We start from the raw sequence: 24,645 nt of genomic DNA, 5'->3' as shown, positions 1-24,645 counted from the left end.
TTTTGTCAAATGAATAAAGATAAGGAAATGCAGCGGAAAGTAGTATTTAATGGAAATATTGATCACAGTACAAATAGCTAAGAATTGTAGTACAGAACAAGTCACTTTCCCCCACTGCACCAAAGGGATTATGGATATTCTGGCCTCTTTACCTGTGTATAAGCAAGGACATGTACACAATTTTACGTGTTTTACATATGTTATTTTTGTATGTGTGTTTGTGACCTTGATCTCGAAGTTGTGCTGTATGTGAGGGAGGAAGACCATCTCCTCTTCGTCCCAGGCCTGAGTGTCGTCAGACTCGATCTTCCCTCTGATCTTCCACCGCTGGCGGCCCAACCGTACCACCACCTGATCATGTGACATCCAACAGTCAGTCAATCATTTTAATGATTCGGTCTTTAGAGATATTTACCTCCAAATAAAGACTTAAAAAGTACTTTGTGCAAAGTGTTTGCTGTTTTTTCAGAAGCAGGAAGTTTTTTGTACTTAATAAAATAACAACTCTGGGCTTACAATACCTTGGATTCACGCTAATGAGACTTTTTATATTTTACATTTATTTTAAATTATTATAAACTACTTGGATTAAATTGAAACTGTTACATTTGTCATATGGAAAATTAAACGGCAAACTGATCATTTGAATCACAGGTCACTCATAACGTGGTTATAGTAGGGAAATGGTTTGATAAATAACAGGCAAAAATGAAAGTAGAGAATTTAAAATGTACACAACAGAGTCATTTAGGTCCAGGAAAACCCCATTTCGTTATAACCCAGCGGAGGGGGATTCAGTTAGTGGCTACAACGACTGAAGTACTGTTTTTAAGCTGCTTCATTCTTTCTCAACCTTATGATAGAGAAACATTTTGAAGTTGAGGTCATTAATGTATGTTGAAATGCATCTCTTAACCCCCATATTATCTCCCCCAAATGACTTCATAGCACTATTACTTCCTCCCTAAGCTACAATACAGTAGGCCTACTAGTCTGGTTCTAACAAAATCTTTCATTAACTAAACTTAAAGGTCCCTTAGTATGCAAAATGCACTTTTTAATGTCACACAGTGTCCCCGGTGTGTAAGGAGACTCAGAGTGCCGCAGGAAGGAGTCCTGAAACCTGGAAGTAATTTAGCATTTTACAACTTCCGGTTCCCTCGTCTCAGAGTCAATGCAATTTCTCCGTAGGATTTTGGAAAATAACTTGAAATAAGGTCTGTGGTCTGTGGTTTAAGAGACGGATCACGTTTTGTTCTACATTAAATACATCAGCAGTGAGCTCATGCTGACCTAAGATTGTTTTTTATTGTTTTGGGACAGCTGGGCGCCAGTTTATCTGGCACCAGGTGCTCTTGTACGCATATTCTATTGACCTAGATGACAGCTTAAGTTAGGTGTAGGGTCCATATTTGTTTAGTCTGGCGACTGATGAATGATGATTGTCCGTTCAGAACTGGTTAAAACCTTGTATTGCAGTAGAGATCTTGAGAATTGGTCGGGCAACCGCTCTGTCAACTCGGGGCTGCAGCAAATTTCTTGTCAATTCTCCGGCCGTAAACATAATAAACCTTCAGTGTTTGCCATCAAAGTTCCAGCTCTACCGTGTCTCTCTGAGTTTCGTCTCCATTGCTTCAGAAGTTTCCACCACAGTGCGACCCTGCTGTACTCGTTTATAGCATAATGTTAGCATTTCGCTTCTGGCGATTAGATTTATGATTCGAAAATTATAAAAGTAGAATAGACGTGTGGAGATTATCCAGCTGAACAAAACATGCATTTATCAAACAGGTTCGTTTTCCACAGATCTTATTTTTTTTACAATATTCCAAAAGCCTATGGAGAAATTGCATTGCTTTGTTCCCCCGAGGGGAACCCATGCACAGCTTGCTTCCGGGTCAGTCTACAAAAATATGTCATCCCTGTGGCGCCCTAAATGGTCTGTGTTTACATTAGCAAGCACTGCTAACACTCAGAGCTAACGCTGTACTGGACAGAATATGTGTAATATAAAAGGTCCTGTCCTTGTGGTAAACCCCACGAGAGAGAAACGTTTAAGCTCCATACTGTTTCAGAAATAATACTTGATGTGGTTTGGAAAATAATATTGCGTTTAATCACGGCAGCTTAGTTTCTGCCAGTACAAAACTCTCTTCAGAGATCATGCATGACGCTCCAAAGGGGCGCGGCCAGCTTCAGGTCAGCTCAAATGTAGAGCTACAGTCACAGAATCAGCACTTCTGGAACAGGGCTGAAATAGAGGGGTATGAGGCATGCTACAATGGGGGATCTGTTTGGTGTTTTGAGCAAAACACTTCACAGAAATGTTTTGTATAGATATTGCCCTACAATATATTGTTAAAATATAGCATAATAGGAGACCTTTAATTTAAAAGAATGTCCTTAACTTTCCATGCTTTAACTACTCCATTTGAGTAGTTAAAGCATCTACTCAAATATATCTACTCACCTCATATTGGTCTCCAGGGCAGAGTCGAGCGAAACCGATCAGACCTGCAAGTCAAAACACGTGTAACATATTTGGAAGATAATGTGCGTTTGTGTGTGATTGTGTGTTTGTGTGTGTTACCTTTCATTTTGATGTGTAGCTCTCCAAGGAGTATTTCCAACTCTCCCTCCATAACTGACATGTCCTGCAGAGAGGGAAACATTAGGGAAAAGGGAAAAAGTCTAAATAATTCTCTAGCGTGCCAGCTTTCAGAATTCTTACGCTTTGTTGTGATACTTTTCATACATCAACTTTCTGTCCAAAGTTGTGTTAATGTACAGAGCACTGGATCCAACACTGGATTTTTAGCAACACATTTTTGTTGGCGTTGTTTACTGAAAGACGGTCAATCCCTTTACTGGGTTTTCCTCTAAAGCTGCATATTCATCCCTTTGCAAACCAAATAAAAGGAAACTGCTTTAACTTTGATGTGCTTGGAGGATTCATTATCTGAATTTAATGTAAACAATTTGAAAGTAGTTTTAATCAACCTTAGTGTTGGTGTATCTGCCACCTGGGTTTTAATGTGGCCAGGCAGTTCAGATTTTTGGGCGCTGCCCTCGATCAGAAAACATGAACTTCAACAAGTCCTTCAGATTTGACTTCTTACGTCACATGCAGAATATAATGTCCTCAATTTCATTATCGCCACACACGGCTTGAGAATTGTCTAACTAAAAGAGACAGTAGCTCAAACAGAGTGTTGCCGACACAGGGTAAATACACGTACTGTATATGGAGAGAAAACCATAAGAAAAATAATGTGTTTATCCAAGATTAAAGCATGTGCACATGTTCTTTAGAAACCAAATATACATGTTGGAAGCTGAACATTTGCATAATGTGCCTCTTATGAACACATTCCATTAACATTATCCTATGTTAATAACAGTGATTCAATTATATGAGTCAAATAAATTGTTTTTCAGCAACAAATGTCTGGAAAAGACCTTGAGTTTACTCCAGAGAGCAGCAGATGAAGCAATGTGTGTGGTCTGATCTTTGAGGAGGTCACGGCTGTTCCTCACACACAGCAGATCAAACTCATGCCTGAAGTCGAATCTCAAACAGAGTGGCCAATTTATGACTCTTGAGGAGGTTGTGACATCTAAATATTGCCGGACCATTAATATTCTGTCTAAATACAGACTGGAGCTACATTTAAACACAGTTTGTAAATACATCAAAATCGGGGTTCAACAGGAGCTTCTGTCAGAGTGTTCATGTAAACACTGATTTAAAGAAGATAACGTAACAAGAGGGACCAATTTAGAAATCAATGTATTTCAAATTAACAGTTCCTTTTATGGGCCGATAAGAGACAATACCATACCGGGAAGGGTTTATATTTTACACAGACTTCACCATGAGATATTCAGGTGGAGGTGGAAGTACTGGTGGTATGTATTACTTCAGGTAAAATAGCAAGTGTACAAATACTGTTACATGTATACGTCCTGCATTTGGATAAAAGTGACAGAACAAATGTATGCGCATCAAAACACTGATTGTAAATTTTATTTTTTCTTTGTTTTAGTTATTAACTTAAGTTACTTATCTGTTGCCTTCTAATGATTACTATTATTATTTTTAATTGAATTACTGTTGCTCTGGTTCTTTTTATTACCAATTGCTGTTGGAGAATAAAGGATTTCCTTCATGAACATTAAAACCTTAAAATGTTCCAAAAAGTCATTCCAAACAAATGTATTTTTTCTATGACAACAAACTGTAATGGTGTGTGTGTGTGTGTGTGTGTGTGTGTGTGTGTGTGTGTGTGTGTGTGTGTGTGTGTGTGTGTGTGTGTGTGTGTGTGTGTGTGTGTGTGTGTGTGTGTGTGTGTGTGTGTATGTGGTCTTTGTGTGACAGACAGAGGTTCTGACCTTGCTCTGAAAGGCTCAGCCATCATCTTGAATGTGTAACACTGAGTTCTGTGTTTATGAAGCTCAGTTTCTGTAGTGGAAAGTAACCCTGTACAGTGACTCATGTCGTACTTGAGGTAATTTTTTCTACTCCACTACAATTTATTAAATAGATTTTTTCCATACATTACAAATTAAAATGAGAACTTATTGACCTTTTGGGATATAATCACAGGTTAGTTAGTTAGTCAGTTAGTATATAAATTAATTAAAAGTGTGTTAGAAAGAAACTTCCTCCGGAGGGAACACAGGAATTTAAGCCTTTGCAGACCATTTACATGCACACAAACCTATATAACACACTACAGGAAAGAGAAACTCCAAAAAGCATAACAGGGCCTCTTTGATTAAAACAGATAAATATAATGTATAACCTAATATTCTAAAAAAGGCTATTTTGCATAATGATATGCAACTGTCAACTGTTAGTACTTAAAGTGTACTTATTGCTGCTAATATTATTGTACGTTTACTTAGTCCTAAGTAAGATTTGAAATAAGATATTTAGTACTTTTTTTTACTTTTACTTTTTACTGAAAACTCCCATCACTGTTGAGAGCAAACAAAATGAAACCCTTTTGAGCTCTGTGAGCATGTGTCTGAAAGTGTGAGAATAAATATTCTGCAGCACCCTCTGACAGACGGACGGACAGACAGGGTATGAATGACTCTTCAGTTGTCTGTTAATGACCCTTAGCATGCGGCTGCTAACGGGAAAATCACTGTGGGCCCATCACTCACACCAGATGATTTGGTTTGGCAGTATTAAGACATTTAGCGGCGAGCATCAGCCCTCTGCTGTGAGGAGAGGCAGTCACTTTCAATTACAATCTGTTCTCAACTTTTTTAAGAGTGAGAAATTGTTCGATTTTGCAGCACAGCTGCTTTTTACATCTTTATTTACTTTGGATGAATAGATTAATGCAGCCTCCATCTTGTTGTGTTCCTACAAAACAACTACTGTTATTTTGTGTTATCATCTGTAATTTTTGTAATTGACTCAAGTATTTCAATGAATCTCTTTTTGCCAAATGTTTGGTTTTGCTCCAAATGTTAAAGTGGCAACAGCCCCAATTCTCTCAGTATTCTAAATTATGCATAAATGGCTGTTTGAGCATCAGCCTGTCCAGTATTGTGAGATCTAATATCATTTCCAGAACTCCGAGTTTGGAGGGCTTTAAAAAAAAAAAAAAAAAAAAGTATCAAATGAAACGTACAGAATGGTAATTACTTAGAACCAAATTGAACATTTGACTGGTGAGGAAAACTCCCATCAACAATAAAATACAATTTAAAATGCATCCTATACGGTCTCAGGATAAAAGGGAAACATTTCCTTTAACTTATGTGGCTGGTAACTGTCGCACATGCTTCTTCCTGATCAGTTTAAATTGGGAAAGACAGAACAACCACACACACACACACACACACACACACACACACACACACACACACACACACACACACACACACACACACACACACACACACACACACACACACACACACACACACACACACACACACACACACACACACACACACACACACACACACAAACATACACACACTCACCTGCAAGCTGTGTGTGTGGTTGCGGCTGAGCTCCAGCAGGCTGTCTCTGGAGGCTCTGGTGGAGGGTGACAGTGAGAAGGCTCTCTTCATGTTCACCGCTCCCTGACACAGCCTCCAATGAATACAATACGTCTCATAAAGCTCCTCCACCTGCAGAGACACACAGAAACACTCTGTTCAGCCAATTAGTAAAGAAAACCCATTCGGTTTACATTTAATCCCACAAAACTGCTGCAAGATTGCTGCTGCACATATGCCCTATGGCTTGCCCTCTTAACTTTTCATAAAACTATTGAAATTGCTGAATTTTACTTTGCTGTTACATCTGTACTGTGCCTTGCAGTCTTAGATTTGGGCAGGTATAACCCCGGAAATAACTTTCTATTCTTTTTTTCACTTTCAGACTCCATCGTCTCAAAATCATTGTTTATTTTATTATATTTTGGATAGAATACCAAAACAGAATCTGATGTTAATGCCATATTCTTAATGTTTTGATCTACGACATACAACACTTACAACACAAATGGCTGTCGCTAAGTGGCTAAATGAGACAACTAAATGTCATCACGTAGAAAATTAGCTGCCTTTAGCTTAGCGATGGTGGCGTGAAGTCATGTGACCGTGATCTAGTTTTATAGCCTAAAGTTAGCTTTACCTCAGAAAATTGCATTAATGCTTTGAAAATCACAAAGTGGTGTTAATATGTGAAGATTATCTTGCTTAACAAAACATTTGAGTATCATAAATGTGTGTTTGCCACAGATCTTATTTTCTGCAATATCGATATCCTTTATTGTCTCAATTTCCTTATTCCAAGTCCGAACCCTAAACTAACAATCCAAATCAAAAATTTAGCAAAAAGAAAGTCCACTTTATTTACCTTGCTGATCTGAAACTCTAATCTCCGTATGTATCTCTCCAAAGCTCTGATCTCCTGTGAAAGGAAACAAATATGAAAGATTTTGTCTTCCAGTGTTAGTACTGTACACTGGTGTATTTCATAAAATATTGATATATATGATAGCAGGTTGGATCGTTGGAAAAAGTGTGTAGCTCTGGTGCAAAGATTACCTTCTCCAGATCATAAAGAAAAGCCTGTAAACAGAAATCACATCATTATTATTATAACCAGCTGAAAAACAGCATGAACCCCCCTACCCCATGTTGACTTTCTTCTTCTCTATACTCACCAGTCTGGAGTTTCTCTTGGTCTCTCTCTGCTGAGAAGACAGGAAGTCCATCTCTGCCTGGTGACCCTCCAGGTACTCCCTGCACACACCAACATATGTGATTCATAGGAGAGCCGCAGAAGCAATGCTTTATTGCATTTATATCGTAGAATACATAATGTAACCGAACCCCTTTAGTATTTAGTAGTAATAGTAGTAGTAGTAAACATACTTGAGTCCTTTGCGCAGCGACTGGAAGACGGTGTCCACTGTCTCCGGCTGCAGAGACCAGAGAGCTCTGTTGTGCATTCTGGGAGATTTACCTCCAGAATTGGCCTTGGAGCGCAGAGAGTTACGAACAGAAGACGACCTAAAAACAACACAAAATATATATATATATATATATATTTATTTATGAAGACAAGGAGTGAGATGATTGTCAACTTAGATTATCCAATGGTCTCTGACATAAAAGAAGGATTTTTTCATATTACATAGGTAAAATTCTGACTGAGCAGTTAAATCCAACCCATGTTCAAAGTTACGTTATTATAAAAACTCAATTACAATCTGATGAATTTGTTTTTTCTCCAGGATGACGCTTGCACATTTGTTTAGAGTGACAAAATCAAACTTGTTTGAGTGTAGTTATCAAAACTGCCTGTTTAGGTTTGGAAAACATAACCAGTCAGTAATGAACTTATTGCGCAACTCAATTTATGTATACAAGTTCAAATTTAAAATAGTTGGATTTGCGTTTAGTATGGGACACAAACATCTGTTTCCCAAGTCCTTGTTTGAGTAAGTAATAGAAACAGTAGTCTGATAGATTACCGATGATCTATACCAATGTAAATCAAAACGATTTGTTTTCATATACCAAGTTTGCATGGGTTCTCCAGAGGGAAATATAGAAGCATTTTCTGATCACAAGTTCTAATTTAGCATAAATTCACAGTGTAAAATGACGGCCATCATAATGCAAAAACAAAAAGTGTCCCTCAGATTCAACAGACGTTCTCTGTAATTATGGACCCGGCTGTAAAAGTGTTTTCATGCTGTGTGATATTTATCGTCCCTTCAGTGAGTTTGTGGCCCAATTATGTCAGGTTTAAGGCCCAGGACATGTCACTATCAAAGCGCCATAATGAAGAATGATGGGAGGGCAGGAACAGTATGTGTGTTGAAGAGATAAAGTGTTTTGATGCATGTTTAAGAAAGAAAACACACAGGAAGTACATTCCAGCTTGGTTTCATGACGTGACATTTCGTTCTCTCTCCCTCTTGTGGGACATCCTGTTTGTTGTCCCTTCTTCTTTCCTCATTCAGAAAAAACACTCTAAAGTCTGTGGTGCATTCACTGCCTGCCCATCAATAAGGAAAAGACTCATCTGAGGTTGACGGGATTTCCCTCCACACGACATAAAATGGTTTAATTTAAAGCATATTCAATCTTAAGGGATTATTTTAAGGGACAGCTCAGTGCATTTGTTTTTGATTTGTTGTCAACAAATCAAAAACAAATGCACTGAGCTGTTTATGTTCAGCTGCCTTAAAAACTTTTTGATCAGATTTGAATCGAATGAAGACAGCATTCATTGTGTTGCAATTAAAAGCACATAATGTGGAGAACTCAAAAATAATTTCATCATTAAAATTCAACATTTACAAAAGATTGCATAAACCAATTTGAAAAAGTCCTATTTGCTCCAAAGAACATTTTTCCAAGTTAGGCTGAGTAGTTGTCTTGCTTGTAGTAAGCAAATATCAAAAATAATGTTTGACTTCATCTCATATATGGTATAAGATAGGTAACCTTAGTGTCAAGGGTAACCTAGAGAAAAAATCTTATTGACAGGATTAGTTCCTCCTTAAATTCACTCTCTTGTCTGTACTAAAAAGCAAGCTGGTTAACTTAGCTTAGCATAAAGACTGGAAACAGCTAGCCATGCTCTGGTCAACAGTCACAGAATCGGATTAAAGCATCTTTAAAGCTCGCTGTATTAACATGTTTATTTCTCAGCAAGATAGTAAATTGGCATATTTCACCAAATGTCACCAAATCTATTAAGTCCTACTAAAAATGAATTGAATTGTCTGCTCAGCATGTATCCAAACAGCAGATTTTTAGTTTTCTTGATGTCATTAATCTGGCTGAATACCATTAGTTCCACATAGATGTAGACAAGTTTAAGACCCAGGGCTAATATATTTCACCTTATCACTTCTTGACTCAACGCCGCAGTCATTTAAGGCAGATAAAATGCTTATATTTCCATGCATCTCATTGGCCGCAACAATGCATCACTCACCGTTGTCGTCCGGTCAGAGAGCTGAACCCGGTGAAGGAGCGGCTCCTGTTGACCAAACCTCCATCTGCGGGGGATTCGAATCGCAGCTTCACCGACATCCTGCAGAGAAAGAATAATTACACCTTTGTGCAAACAAAAAATTACCTCAATCACCACCAAACTGCCATGACTTAGACAAGCCAGAGAAATTCAACCACAACAATTCTACAAATCTAAATGACTCTACTCACAATTAGTTGAAACCATCATCTTTAAAGCTAAAATAGTTGTAAATGACTGCCTTGAGATTTGTATTGCAATATTAATCATTGCTGTCACCTGCCCCTTTCTGGGCAAGACGTTTTTTATTTTTCTATTTAGGAAGGTAATAGTTAATGCTGAAGCCAAGAATGGAACATTTGAATGAATATTAGAATACCTGCATTGTTAGTTTTTATTATTCTATTTCTTACGCTTCTATTTTCATGTCTCTTCAACTCACACGCCATCGCTTAAATCAAAAGGAAAGACCACCCTCAAGTCCCAGTCAATCCAAAACAGAAAAAAGGAGCACATGCATCTCTGGGACACATTAAAAGAGAAGGGAACATACTGAAACAGACACAAAAACATGTGCAAATACTGGACTACAGATGGAAGACAGTTCTATGTTTGCAGATAAATTCTCAGTCTGGGTTGCTCAGATGGCAAAGCTTTAGATTTTAAGTCACGCTATCTGCATTTTTCTAGGAGAAGGCAGTAGTGTCATCGTCAGTGAGTCTGACTGATTGTCTATACTATTGGATGGATGTCTGACTCTTGTCACGCAGTTTGGACCTTAGAGGATCAAGCCTGATGTACAGTGTGATGCTTGCTTCCATAACCAACAACAGATATCAAATATTCAAATTCCTAATTATTGGTGTAACATTATCTTACCAATACTCAAAGTTCCAGACAATGATCTACTGACTTGGTACATACTCACTTTCACACCAGCAAGTAGGAATTCTGGACAACAAATCACAAAGGATGAGTCGGCCTGTTCTTTATCTGTTGCCATAGTAAAAATTCAATGCTGAGATCCATAACCGTTGAACCAGAATCGTAAATTAATGATATATAAACTATTACATTGAGAAATTTTTTTCAGTAACATGCCAATTCAATTTAGAAACAATCAAAAACCTTTTGAATTAAACGAATTCCACTCTTAACATTCTGGTTTTTGGAAAATTAACCATCATTAAGACCATTATAGCGCACTCATTTATGTATACAAGTTCAAATTTAAAATAGTTGGATTTGCGTTTAGTATGGGACACAAACATCTGTTTCCCAAGTCCTTGTTTGAGTAAGTAATAGAAACAGTAGTCTGATAGATTACCGATGATCTATACCAATGTAAATCAAAACGATTTGTTTTCATATACCAAGTTTGCATGGGTTCTCCAGAGGGAAATATAGAAGCATTTTCTGATCACAAGTTATAAGATCTGACACTGCTCTGGTTAAGGTTTGGCAAGGGTTGGGGAAAGAGCATGTTTGTATGAAAATGAGTACATTATCAATGTTCATCCTCATTGTTAAAAGCAGCAGTTGTTGGAAAAAATAGGCCAACAGCTGGTTTGGTGGCCATTTTTGGACCCACCAATCCAGCCCGAACTGTGTGCACTGAGGGTTTATCTCTAATATAGAATCACCTTGACTTCCTCCTAAACGTTGCCATTTGCCAAACTGAAGGATGCTGTCAACTGTATTAGCAAAATTGTCTCGATACCCCATACACTTTATAAAGTCATTGTTGATACAATTATTGTCTCGTGCATTTCTAATTTAGCATAAATTCACAGTGTAAAATGATGGCCATCATAATGCAAAATCAAAAAGAACCAAGATGCCAAGGATGCTTAGAAATGTCATAGTGTCCCTCAGATTCAACAGACGTTCTCTGTAATTATGGACCCGGCTGTAAAAGTGTTTTCATGCTGTGTGATATTTATCGTCCCTTCAGTGAGTTTGTGGCCCAATTATGTCAGGTTTAAGGCCCAGGACATGTCACTATCAAAGCGCCATAATGAAGAATGATGGGAGGGCAGGAACAGTATGTGTGTTGAAGAGATAAAGTGTTTTGATGCATGTTTAAGAAAGAAAACACACAGGAAGTACATTCCAGCTTGGTTTCATGACGTGACATTTCGTTCTCTCTCCCTCTTGTGGGACATCCTGTTTGTTGTCCCTTCTTCTTTCCTCATTCAGAAAAAACACTCTAAAGTCTGTGGTGCATTCACTGCCTGCCCATCAATAAGGAAAAGACTCATCTGAGGTTGACGGGATTCCCTCCACACGACATAAAATGGTTTAATTTAAAGCATATTCAATCTTAAGGGATTATTTTAAGGGACAGCTCAGTGCATTTGTTTTTGATTTGTTGTCAACAAGCTTGTTGACAACAAATCAAAAACAAATGCACTGAGCTGTTTATGTTCAGCTGCCTTAAAAACTTTTTGATCAGATTTGAATCGAATGAAGACAGCATTCATTGTGTTGCAATTAAAAGCACATAATGTGGAGAACTCAAAAATAATTTCATCATTAAAATTCAACATTTACAAAAGATTGCATAAACCAATTTGAAAAAGTCCTATTTGCTCCAAAGAACATTTTTCCAAGTTAGGCTGAGTAGTTGTCTTGCTTGTAGTAAGCAAATATCAAAAATAATGTTTGACTTCATCTCATATATGGTATAAGATAGGTAACCTTAGTGTCAAGGGGTAACCTAGAGAAAAAATCTTATTGACAGGATTAGTTCCTCCTTAAATTCACTCTCTTGTCTGTACTAAAAAGCAAGCTGGTTAACTTAGCTTAGCATAAAGACTGGAAACAGCTAGCCATGCTCTGGTCAACAGTCACAGAATCGGATTAAAGCATCTTTAAAGCTCGCTGTATTAACATGTTTATTTCTCAGCAAGATAGTAAATTGGCATATTTCACCAAATGTCACCAAATCTATTAAGTCCTACTAAAAATGAATTGAATTGTCTGCTTCAGCATGTATCCAAACAGCAGATTTTTAGTTTTCTTGATGTCATTAATCTGGCTGAATACCATTAGTTCCACATAGATGTAGACAAGTTTAAGACCCAGGGCTAATATATTTCACCTTATCACTTCTTGACTCAACGCCGCAGTCATTTAAGGCAGATAAAATGCTTATATTTCCATGCATCTCATTGGCCGCAACAATGCATCACTCACCGTTGTCGTCCGGTCAGAGAGCTGAACCCGGTGAAGGAGCGGCTCCTGTTGACCAAACCTCCATCTGCGGGGGATTCGAATCGCAGCTTCACCGACATCCTGCAGAGAAAGAATAATTACACCTTTGTGCAAACAAAAAATTACCTCAATCACCACCAAACTGCCATGACTTAGACAAGCCAGAGAAATTCAACCACAACAATTCTACAAATCTAAATGACTCTACTCACAATTAGTTGAAACCATCATCTTTAAAGCTAAAATAGTTGTAAATGACTGCCTTGAGATTTGTATTGCAATATTAATCATTGCTGTCACCTGCCCCTTTCTGGGCAAGACGTTTTTTATTTTTCTATTTAGGAAGGTAATAGTTAATGCTGAAGCCAAGAATGGAACATTTGAATGAATATTAGAATACCTGCATTGTTAGTTTTTATTATTCTATTTCTTACGCTTCTATTTTCATGTCTCTTCAACTCACACGCCATCGCTTAAATCAAAAAGGAAAGACCACCCTCAAGTCCCAGTCAATCCAAAACAGAAAAAAGGAGCACATGCATCTCTGGGACACATTAAAAGAGAAGGGAACATACTGAAACAGACACAAAAACATGTGCAAATACTGGACTACAGATGGAAGACAGTTCTATGTTTGCAGATAAATTCTCAGTCTGGGTTGCTCAGATGGCAAAGCTTTAGATTTTAAGTCACGCTATCTGCATTTTTCTAGGAGAAGGCAGTAGTGTCAGTCGGTCAGTGAGTCTAGACTGAAATATGTCTATGACTATTGGATGGATTGTCATGACATCTTGTACACGCAGTTATGGACCTTAGAGGATCAAGCCTGATGTACTGTGTGATGCCTTGGCTTCCATCTACCACCAACAACAGATATCAAATATCTCAAGATCTCCTACATTGATTGGTGTAACATTCTTAACCAATACTCAAAGTTCCCAGACAATGAATCTTACTGACTTTGGTACATACCTCACTTTCCACCACCAGCAGAGTAGTGAATTCAGGAACAAACAAAAGTCACTAAGAGGATGAGGTCGGGCCTGGTTGCCTTTATCTGTTGCGCAATGAAAAATCAATGCTGAGATCCATAACCGCGTTGAACAGAATCGTAATTTAATGAAAATGATCAACTTATCATAGTGTGCACAAACATAATATTATAAACAAAGACCAATGCCAAAAATAGAAACAATCAAAAACCTTATTGAATTAAAACCAGAAATCCCCACTCTCTGACATTCATGGCTCTTGGATGGATTTCCATTATTATAGTACCGATATGAAAGGGAAAACGGTGACCTTTACAGGGCTTGTGCACCAGTGGTGGTACTGGACCAATTTCACTGGGGGGGTCTTGCTGGGAACAATAAATGCAGGGCCAAAAGAGGCAATTTTAGTTCAGTAAAAAGTCATAGTTTACAAAGAAACAACAAAGAAGACCATGATTGGTATTTGTTTCAGTGACAGAACTTGTGTTAGTAACTTAATAATTACAATTTTAAAAATAAACCCATTCCCTCATCTGTGGCTCAAGGTACAGCAGAGTGTTTGCTCAAACACCATCAACACTACATGGTGTTATCATAATCCCTTCTTTAGAAGGGGGGCCACAGGGAGGTCAAAGATCAGTGTTACAGGTCACTGGCCCTTGTTGGCCCCCCTCTTTAACCGCCCATGCTGTGAACATACCTTTGGGCATCTGGAGTACCAGCCCTGGACTGCCTTGGTCAGAACATCTTTAATTGGACAAGACATTTTGATTGGGTTTCCCTTTTATGTCACATGCAAATACCGCCCACCCATCTGAATATCTCTACCAACGGTTTGAAAAGTACCGTTGCAAAAGCTTGCCTTTTTTTAAAAAGCACATCAGAGCATAAACATGGTGTTTCAGACGGAGGGTGACAAACAAGTCAAACAACATAAGAAATAAGCTGTTTTTTTTGTTTAGATTAAAGTATGTTAAATGCTCTAGTATAAACCCAAAAGAATAGCAAATAATAGTAAAATGTTTTACTTTAAATGAAGCATGTCCCCTTTAATCCATCATGAATTATATTCATTCGGTCATCCTCTGATCTTTATCAACTTCTCTTTTTTTAAGCCACTCAGTGAGGTTATACAGGTTCCTCACTGACTCTTATTTCCATTACATAAAATACATAATTTACGAATTCAGTTTATTGTTCTTTATTTATGTAGCTGCTTTAGTTCAAAACAAAGACGTCCAAAGATGTTGTGTTGCATGATGAATAATAATGGTTGTAGATATGGCCGACTACGTCTGAAATTTAATCTGCATTAAATAAAACTTCAGCGAAACAAATATTATTGTATAGGTTTATGTCCACTGGTGAATTCCCTTTCTTATGATTAAAAGAAAAGAAAACATCAAAGTGTGGCACAAATAAAAGAGGTCAATCGCTGATGAAGAACAGGCGAATACTGTAAATAAATCCCGTCCTGTTTCGTTTTCATTCAGAGGTACACATGCTGCACATAAAAATGCTGTGTGTAACACAATGCTCACACACACACACACACACACACACACACACACACACACACACACACACACACACACACACACACACACAGTCTGGAGGCCATCTGCTCACAGGCTTTCTTGTGGTTCCTGTGAGTTTGGTAGAAATAAAACAACAGCATCACTATTTTTTTTGTCTACATATTCGTGTGCTGTTTTCTTTAAATATACTATCAAAGGGATAGTTTGGATATTTTGAGGCGGGTTGGTGCAGTGGATGGAGCAAAATTATTAAAAAGCCATTTAAAGGAACCATATCAGTTTAGTCGTAGCTATATATTTTGAATATTTCACTGCTTTACCTTGTAGTGAGACAGCAGTCGATGTCTCCAACATGGAACTTGCTTGGTTCAAAAGCTCCAGACTCCTTTGAGAAGTTAATTTTACTACACAACACAGGAGCTGCTGCTCTACCCCTGCCTTGATCGCTTAGTAAGTTTGTGTTATTGAATGACTTGTGTGAACCTGAATTAACCAAATTCAAACTATAACTTACACAAACTGACCAATTGAGGCAAAGGTGGACCGGCAATGCCTAAAAAACAAGTTTGTTTCAATGGAGAGTGGTGCTTTTACCCGAGCGTAGGCATGTAAAGTGGGGAAAATATTGTAAATATAACATAATTGTATTATTTTGTTAAGGTTGCTAACACATTTTCCGCAGCTACTCCTGTCAAAAGTAGTATATTTCTTTATGTCTGTCTTTTTCTCCAAGCGTTTAGGTACCTTATACAGTCCATACTCAAAAACTCCTAACTTTCCATTTAAAATATTTTTCAAGCATCTTGAGATATACAGTTCCAATAGAGCACTCCAATTTTTTCTTGTCTTTATCTCTACATGTATCTCAGCCCTCCCAGTGTCTGTTGAATTCCAACACAGAGAACAATTGTCTGTAGTTTATAGAAAAAAAGAAAAAAGAAAGACAATCATTGAACTCAAAGACAAACCTATGAATAATAAAACAAGAGAAAATTATGATGCTGAAATGGTCTCTTAAGTTTTTGTGGAAAAACAGTATGTTGACGATGTGTGGCTGAACATCATGAATGTTCAATTGTTTCCTGATAATCTTGACCGTCGTGTTTCATTTGTGTGTTTAATTATTCTTTCTGCAGGTCTTCTTCACGGTGAAACCCAATCTGGGAGCTGTAATAAACTGAATCAAGGTCAACTGTCCCTGTGGCAATGATTCAAACCAACAGTATGACCAGAAACAAGCGGCCATTGTTAGTAGTTTACAGTCCTGATCCAGATTGTAAAAAACTCTCTGGTCCTGATGCCAGAACCAACAGAGTCACCAAGCAACCAGGCATCACACACGGGTATGGAGAAACCAGGTCTTACATTGTAAAACATGCACGCGCGCACGTATAGTCTTTGTTTATATGTCATAATTTCCTGTCTATTAGCTCTATATCTAACCCTTACTCTAACCCCATATCCTCCTCTCTCAATTACTCTGCCAACAGTGTTTCTTCTGAATGCCAAGGTTTTTTTTTAAAGAGACCTGCAAGAATGAAATCAAATTACTTCTGCAGTGCAATTTCACATTACATATATTTCTAACATATGGCTCCTACAAACATGCTAGAGTGAAAATACCCTGCTCCCCTCCTCCTTATGTTTATCCAAGCAGCTGTCTGTGAATACCTTTTTCAAAATAAAATGACCATCATGTAAGCTGAATATGTCAAATGCTGAGTCAAGGTTTTAGGGGGCAAATTGTGGAGAAATCAAGCGGCAACGAACCTTCAAACAGAAAAATATAGTTAGCACTCAAGTGGAAGAAACTGCAATTCCTCCTATTGCCCCTTAAAACTGGCTCCAAAAGTGAGTCAGCTCCCTTAGAACCACATGTTAAAATACCAAACTTTAAGAAATAAACATGTTTACAGCCTGGTACAATACACGGTCCAAATAGCTATCCGTTCATGACAAACTTTACATTAGGGAATGTTAATATCCATACCAGTTTAAGTCGTGTTTTGCTTTGAAGTTATGCATATTTGAGGGCGTAACGATTTAGGTGCTGCTAGCTGCTAACTGTCTGCTAGGCGTGACCTCATCTAATTTTAAGTTTCTATATTTGACATCTTGGCCGTGCTTGTGGTGCCTCCTCGAAAATTCTTGCAAATATTTGAAAAATAATATGGATTGTTGTAGGGTTAAGGCTACGCCGGGCATGCTGCAGCTGTCCAATGTGTGAGCGTTTGGTGACCTCCCTGCCAGGATTCAGCTCTGTTCATATATAATATGGCTCAGTCCTGGCTGAATGCCACATTAACCAGCCGGAACAAACCATGAGAAGAATGTAAAACTGATCACACTATTAAACACGCATAAAGTCTATTGCTGCTGACACAGATATATATTCATCTCCACCTGTCTGCTCAGTTACAGTCTCTGGCTGTACACACAACATTTTTCAACATGTCAGCGCACAAAAAAGCTTCAATCTGCAGCTGTCACAGTCAACTACTTCTTTCAATTGTCTTGTTTTACCCTCATTCCTCAGGGATTTGTTTCTCATCATTATTACATCTTCTGACAAACCCCCTCATGTTTGCAGAATTCCATTTTTTTCTTTGTGGTTCTTTTAAATCTTTCATTATATGGTTTATCTGCTTCTCTACATTTATCTGACACTTGCAACCACTGGATTCAGATTTTACAAACAAAACAAGTGATGATTTATGAAATATGATACAGGGCTATTGAACCATCAAACAGTAGCATACATACAGTAGTGTTCCACCTCCCGGAAATGCAGCTTACATAAAAAGCATCAATGATTATATTCAAAATTTCAAATACATTGATATACTCATATAACTCTCTGAAAGTACCTTTTGGTTAACTAACTAAGTACTATGCTGTAACTGTATTAGCACATGTTTGTGTCTGTTAGATGTTCCCTTCTTTTTAAATATGTCCCAGAGAAGCATCCATGTATGACTCACTCACGCCTTTCTCACTAAGCAGCGTTTTAATGTGTAGGCGTTTCATTTATTGCACTGTGAGTGAGAGGCATGCATGAAGATATTATTTCATAATAGCCGCAAAATCTTAATTTAAAAACTGACTCTAAGATCTTAACTTGATTTCAGTTTAAACTACGGTAAACTAAATGTGTGTTTTATCTTCATAATAATGTACACTGTGTCAGATTTGACCCTTTCTCTCTGTATTAACTTCATGGTCCAAATACATGGATTCCTTAACTTTTTCAACTTACTCTTACATTGACTTTTTCTCATTTCTTTTCTTATTCTTTACATCCTGCTGTTTTCATTCAGACTGGCCCCAGACCAGCTGATTTCACTGATGATTCATTAGCTGTTGCAAGTTATTGTTGTAATTATTAACATTATTTATATCTGTCCAAATTGCCAATAAAGGGAGGCACATTCCTCTAGTGATGAAGAACTCAGATAGGGTGAAGACGGATGACATTGTATACATGTATACGTGTGTGTGTGTGTGTGTGTGTGTGTGTGTGTGTGTGTGTGTGTGTGTGTGTGTGTGTGTGTGTGTGTGTGTGTGTGTGTGTGTGCATGTGTTTTGAAGGGTGTCTGGAGGAAAGCAAAGGGGGAGATCAGGTCTAAGAAATTAGACTTGTCCTTTGAGTGATATGCTGGGTCTGAAGTGATGAAGAGGTGGGAGGCCTCTATCTATGTGTGTGTGTGTGTGTGTGTGTGTGTGTGTGTGTGTGTGTGTGTGTGTGTGTGTGTGTGTGTGTGTGTGTGTGTGTGTGTGTGTGTGTGTGTGTGTAAAAAACGAGTGTCTGGTGTTGTTACCGAGCTATTAGCATATAACAGACCCTCACAAGGGGCCTGTATATTGTCTGTGGAGGCATTGCACACACATTTGCACGCTTATGTCACGCACACATACACACACACACATTTTACAAAGTTACACATGCAGAATTGATTTCTCCTCTCACAGGGTGTGGTGGAGTGACAGTGGGTTATGGTTTCATTGGTAATCTTTAGCTCAGCGTGATTAGCCTCATTTCCATTTTAACCATCGCCTGGTTTTCCCCCACATCATAATAACTTCTTTCCTTCAGTTGCAGTGTGGCCAGAGCCATCAAACAAACAGATGAGTGAGTGAGGACAGATTCTAACCTCCATAATCCTGGGAAATCCAGAAAATCAAGAACCCACCCATTTTTTATTTTAAAATCCGTTCAAATGAAATGAGCATAATCCGTGGTCAATCCAAACTCCATCTTTTATGTTGTAAAAGTAAAAGAGGCTCTATCATGGTTTTGGGGGTTTTCCCTTTCATGTAGTGTGTTATATAGGTTGTTGTGCATGTAAATGGTATGCAAAGGCTAAAATCCCTCTGTTCCCTCCAAAGGGACATTCTCTCGCACACTCTGGATGAATGATGATGTTTTTACCCAAACTCAACAACTTTAGGTTTTGGCAACAAAACTATTCTATGATTTAAGGTAGCATTACTAAGTTTGGAAAGTGAAAGTAAACCTTGAGGACACCGTGACTTTCTCCATCAACCTTGACTTTTACCCCTATGGACTTTCTCATTTGATACTGCACCACCTGATTCTGCCCGTACTCCTGTCACAATTGCTAATAGTCATATGGTTGTATTCCTTTTTTCTGTGACCAACATTCAGAAAAGAGGATTAAACATACTACAACCTACTAGTTGGTGTAGCAGTCTTCTGTCCCACATCTATGAGGCTTATAACCACTGATTACCTGTATTTCATCATCTGATAACATTTAACCATCCAAGCAGCAGATCTGTGGCCCCATTGCATGTTCCATCTGACTTCTTAATTCATAATCAGAAATTTAGCAAAGTTATTTGATATTAAAGCAATTCAACTGGCTATTTTGTTGACGAAAAATGTAATTTGGATGTGCAATGAGCAGAGATAATCATCCAAAAATGTTTTGTGAATGTAAAACATTGATTTGGAGAACTGATTATGAAATAGCGTGTAGGGTCGACATCTGACATCCGACAAGAAAGGTACATTTTCAGTTTGTTTTTTTCAATCTTTGACATTTTTTTTTTAAAAACCCAGGAATGTAACACACAGAATGCATTCATCTGATGCAAAGCCTGTGTGTGTGTGTGTGTGTGTGTGTGTGTGTGTGTGTATCTTTATATTTGAGTGTTTAGGGTCTTCCCTCCTTTTGTAGCCCCCTAAATCCCTCCTGTGTCTCCCTGGTGGTGGAAATATGTTTTTCGTTATCGTTTGGTCCTCTTCCCATCTGTCCCTCTAATTTGTGGTTTATCTTTCAATCCTTTTACTCCTCTCCTCATTTCTCTCCCTTCTCTGGCTCACAGATGATCTGTGATCATTGAAAGACAGCTTTAAATTACTTTGAATGCTCCTCTGGGACTTTGTCCCATTTCCAAGTAAACAGAATCCTCAAAACATCTTTTATCGCATTAAGAGCAGCAAACGACAAATCCCTCGCTCCATGGTGCCATAAATTGTTGGATCAAAGAGATTCTTCAGCAGAACAACAGAAAGAGAAAGGGAGAGAGAGAAGAAGAAACGTTAAAATAGCTTGTCTTAAATGATAACATTTGTTCATCTCGAACATGTATTTTTTCCAGTTCCACTCGTCACCTCTGGCTCAGTCCCAGTAAAAGCATGATTGAGGGGTCAGAGGTCATAGATGACTTATGTCCCCCCGGGGTGAAGAGCTATGCTGTTATGGATGGAAGCACACACACACACACACACACACACACACACACACACACACACACACACACACACACACACACACACACACACACACACACACACACACACACACACACACACACACACACAGAGCCTGCTAGGCTAAAATACAAGGCTAAGAGATAACACTAAAAACTATACTTAAGGCATATTATTATTTCAACACTTAGTTTGAACCTGTTTCAACAGCGTCTCATTCTATTGAAGTTATGTACTTTAAAAAAAAAGTATTTGTCCTTAATGTTAGCATTTGCTGCTGCTTTTACACATTTTGCTATAATTAGCCCTGACCTACATTTTTAAAAAGCATAGTTTTTTTTATTCTGGCTTGCAGCAAGAATTGAGCAGCCTTTGAGAAAAATAAACAAACACACAGTGATGCACAAGCTAAAGAAAAAAATAAAACCTGGAATACTGATTCTAAGATGACATAATGGAGTTCGATTTTGCTGCTTATGTGTCGCTAAAAACAGCAAATCCTAACACTGTCAAATAAATGTTGGCTCTACATTTATGCCTGGTAAAGATGTTTGCTTCTAAAAGGCTTTAGTGCTTCAAAAAGCGCAACACTTCTTTTGGTCTAGGACAGTAGTGTTATCAAGGGAAATCTTGCCGAATTTGAAATGTGTTGGCCAACTCAATGAACTTGGGCTGACTGACATGCACTTGAGAAGAAGGGTTGGCTTAAAAAGTACATCAAACATCAAGGGTGTGGACTGACATCTGTTTTATTCTTCTCTGTCCAGTTTAATGTTGCATCACTGACTTCTACTGTTTATCGTTGGAAACGCCTCAGAGTGCTAAAATGTCTCGGATTGTAGGAGTGGGGGGATAACTATTTTGAACCAGGGAATCAAAACTTCCGAAGGTCAAAGATTGAGTTCAAGAACAATTTAAACAAAGTGGCGTTTAGTGGGGAATTGAACTGATTGTGTCACTGCCTGTTAGATAAACACTTTAACTAATACCATTCAGTCAGACCTTTGCCCACAACTGAGGCTTTCTGTTTTTGCAGTCATCAATTGTTGTTTATGTGAGAGGAATAGCAATGAAGTCAAGTTAACAGCTTCCATTCTGCTGTCAAAATGTTTAGAGTTAGTTTGGAGGGAAACGAAAAAGTGATAGGAAAGAAATGAAGGGGAGGACGTAAAATAGACTCCAAAAAATAGGGTTTAAGGGGTCAAATGCTCCACTTTTTAGTGAATGTTTAACCATATTTTCCCAAAGAACTGTGAAAGGAAAGCCCACCAAACTGTCAAATATCAAATGGATTCAGATACCTTTCCTTAGTGTTCCCTATAAAACCAAGTGTAATGAAATCACTGAAATGTATATTCATAAGAACTGTGGTGACATCAACATAATTGGTGAAAACATTGAGGTCCCTGTGTAAGTAAAGTATTGGCACTACAAAATAAATGGAATGCCTTACATTCAAATTTGTGTTCTTTAATTTAATTGTTGTATGTATGCTCAGGTTCATATTTCTATAACAGCCTCTAATGTGACATGTTTTCATGCTTGAATGCTCAAAAAGGTCTTTATTTTTCTCATACTGCCTGTGTCCCTCCATCTGAAACCAGCTCAGCTGGCTCTGTTGTGTTTGGTCAACCAATTAGAGATGTCATGCCAATGTGGGATTTTAGCCTTTGCAGACCATTTACATGCTCTATAACCATTATAACACACTACAGGAAATGGAAAACCCCCAAAAGCATGATAAGGCCCATTTATAACTTTTTTTTATTTTTACAGTTGAAGTCTGTTGCTGGAAATGAGGTTGATGAGAGTGGAACAAAAATGACAAACGGGGACAGACGGGTGGACCGATTACATTCAGTCCCTCTACAGGAAATAATGTATTAAAAAAAAGTAATTTAAAGGAGGGGAGAGAAAGTGTGTTAGAAGAGCTGTCCTCCTCTGCAGTTGTCGTTTCTTTGGCTTTATGTTTCTCACATATTTTCCATTTTCTCAGATGTCTTTACCTCTGCCTCTTTTTCTCCTTCCTGTCTCTGTCATTCTTTCTTACCCCCAATGTGTTTACTCTCACTTTTTTTCTCAGTTTTAACTCATGCTACAGACCTCCCTTCACTCCTGTCCCGCTGCCTGGTGTCCCCCCTCTCCCCCATTTCCCCCCTGTGTGTTGTGCTATGTAGTGATATCCACAGTTCCTGTGTGTTTAGGCTGAGCAAGAGCAAAGATTAAAAGACTCTAAAGTAACTTCATCTCATAAATCTATTGACATAAACTCTTCACACACAGTGTACATCTTTATATTCCTGCAGAGACACAAACATCTGGGCTCCTCACACACACACGCACAGACACACAGACACACACACACACACACACACACACACACACACACACACACACACACACACACACACACACACACACACACACACACGCACACGCACACACAGTGACTGTTCACATCTGTGTGTACTGACAAGTTGATGAACACACTCCTGATCTGATTATGTACATCAATAAACAGCAGAGTGAGGAACTATGTGAGCAATGTCCAGGATAACTCTGGATAATCCAGATGTGGATTACACTTTAAATCCAGGCTGTTTATGTTTATCAGAAACAACCTTCAGACTTTCATCAGAGCAGCAGCAATCAAGAAAGAGGGCGATCAACTGGGGACTGACAAGAAGCCTTTGACGCTAGGAAATCATATCACTCTGTCAGGAGTCTGAGCTCGCTGAGGTTCACAGGGAAGCAACCAAACATACGTTACTTACTTTTATGTTATGTTTCTTCTGATGGAAGCATTCAAACTGGGTTCTGTCGGGGCTGCAGGTTCTGCTGGTGTCACTTCATCTTCGAAAAAACACTGAAATAAGAAGAAATACTGGTTGGTTTCTGAAGTTGAAAACTGTCCTGATAATCTTTTCATAAAGGTTGTAATGTTCAGTTTTGATTCAACTTTATGATACATTTTAAATATTGTGTGTATTACTGTTGAATTGCAGTCTGCTCTTTTAAAAACCCACTTTTTTAGAAATGATTTAATTTATTTTGTGTTACGTTCTATGATTTTTACACTTTGTGTTGAAGAATATTATTTGTTGTAGGTTTTTAAATGTATTTTATGTTTTACGTTTAAATTGCTCTGTTTTTATATGAAGGAACTTTGGTGTTAAAATTTGATTTGTCAAATCTGGCCCCCATTTATTTCAATAAATCAAGACCTTTCTCTATTTTCGTGTCCGTTCATTGTGGTTCAAGGAACAAAACCTTTCTTTAATAGTTCAAGGTACACAAGGTGAGTGATTGATGTATAAATGGTCATTTTTTTGGTTGCGTATTCCTTTAATGGACAAAAATAGAAGAAAGTCATAGCTCAACACAACAGAGTGTATGTGTTGACAGGATGACTAAATGCTGTCTGTTCATCTTCAATCTGCTGTCTATTTCCCAACTGAGTCTGATCTAAATCCAATATGGCCACCATGTGTCTGTCCACATGTTTTATCTGTCTCAGTCTGAGGTGCATGGTCTATTCCTCTCTCTCAGTCTTTCTACAGCCTTTTTGTTTTCACAGCTGAGCAGTAATACATTTTTCTCTCTTCATCCATCTATTATTGGCTGTGTGTTTCT

At 38.1% G+C, this 24,645-nt stretch overlaps 1 protein-coding gene across 4 annotated transcripts in view; it reads right to left on the bottom strand.

Moving 5' to 3' along the window:
- ripor3 (RIPOR family member 3) overlaps positions 1–24,645 on the bottom strand; it is a 59,105-nt gene that overhangs the window by 13,943 nt on the left and 20,517 nt on the right. For 3 of the 4 annotated variants that reach the window (XR_010168161.1, XR_010168160.1, XM_063910215.1), the window contains exons 2-11: positions 23,787–23,878; positions 12,728–12,826; positions 7,411–7,548; positions 7,200–7,278; positions 7,081–7,104; positions 6,890–6,943; positions 6,007–6,156; positions 2,591–2,654; positions 2,471–2,514; positions 226–351 (exon numbers count right to left, since the gene is read on the bottom strand). Coding sequence is in view for 2 of the 4 variants with exons in the window: in XM_063910215.1 (XP_063766285.1) it covers positions 226–351; positions 2,471–2,514; positions 2,591–2,654; positions 6,007–6,156; positions 6,890–6,943; positions 7,081–7,104; positions 7,200–7,278; positions 7,411–7,548; positions 12,728–12,825 (777 nt within the window). In the remaining 2 variants the exon portion in view is untranslated. Of the gene's footprint in view, positions 1–225; positions 352–2,470; positions 2,515–2,590; positions 2,655–6,006; positions 6,157–6,889; positions 6,944–7,080; positions 7,105–7,199; positions 7,279–7,410; positions 7,549–9,490; positions 9,646–12,727; positions 12,827–23,786; positions 23,879–24,645 lie in introns of those variants that run through there. The other variant, XM_063910214.1, reaches the window with a different exon arrangement.

Source organism: Eleginops maclovinus, chromosome 20, assembly GCF_036324505.1.
Source record: "Eleginops maclovinus isolate JMC-PN-2008 ecotype Puerto Natales chromosome 20, JC_Emac_rtc_rv5, whole genome shotgun sequence".
In the NCBI taxonomy this organism is placed as follows: Eukaryota; Metazoa; Chordata; class Actinopteri; order Perciformes; family Eleginopidae; genus Eleginops; species Eleginops maclovinus.
Note: the sequence above shows the minus strand (reverse complement) of the source record. Positions and strands in the feature narration are given on the sequence as shown.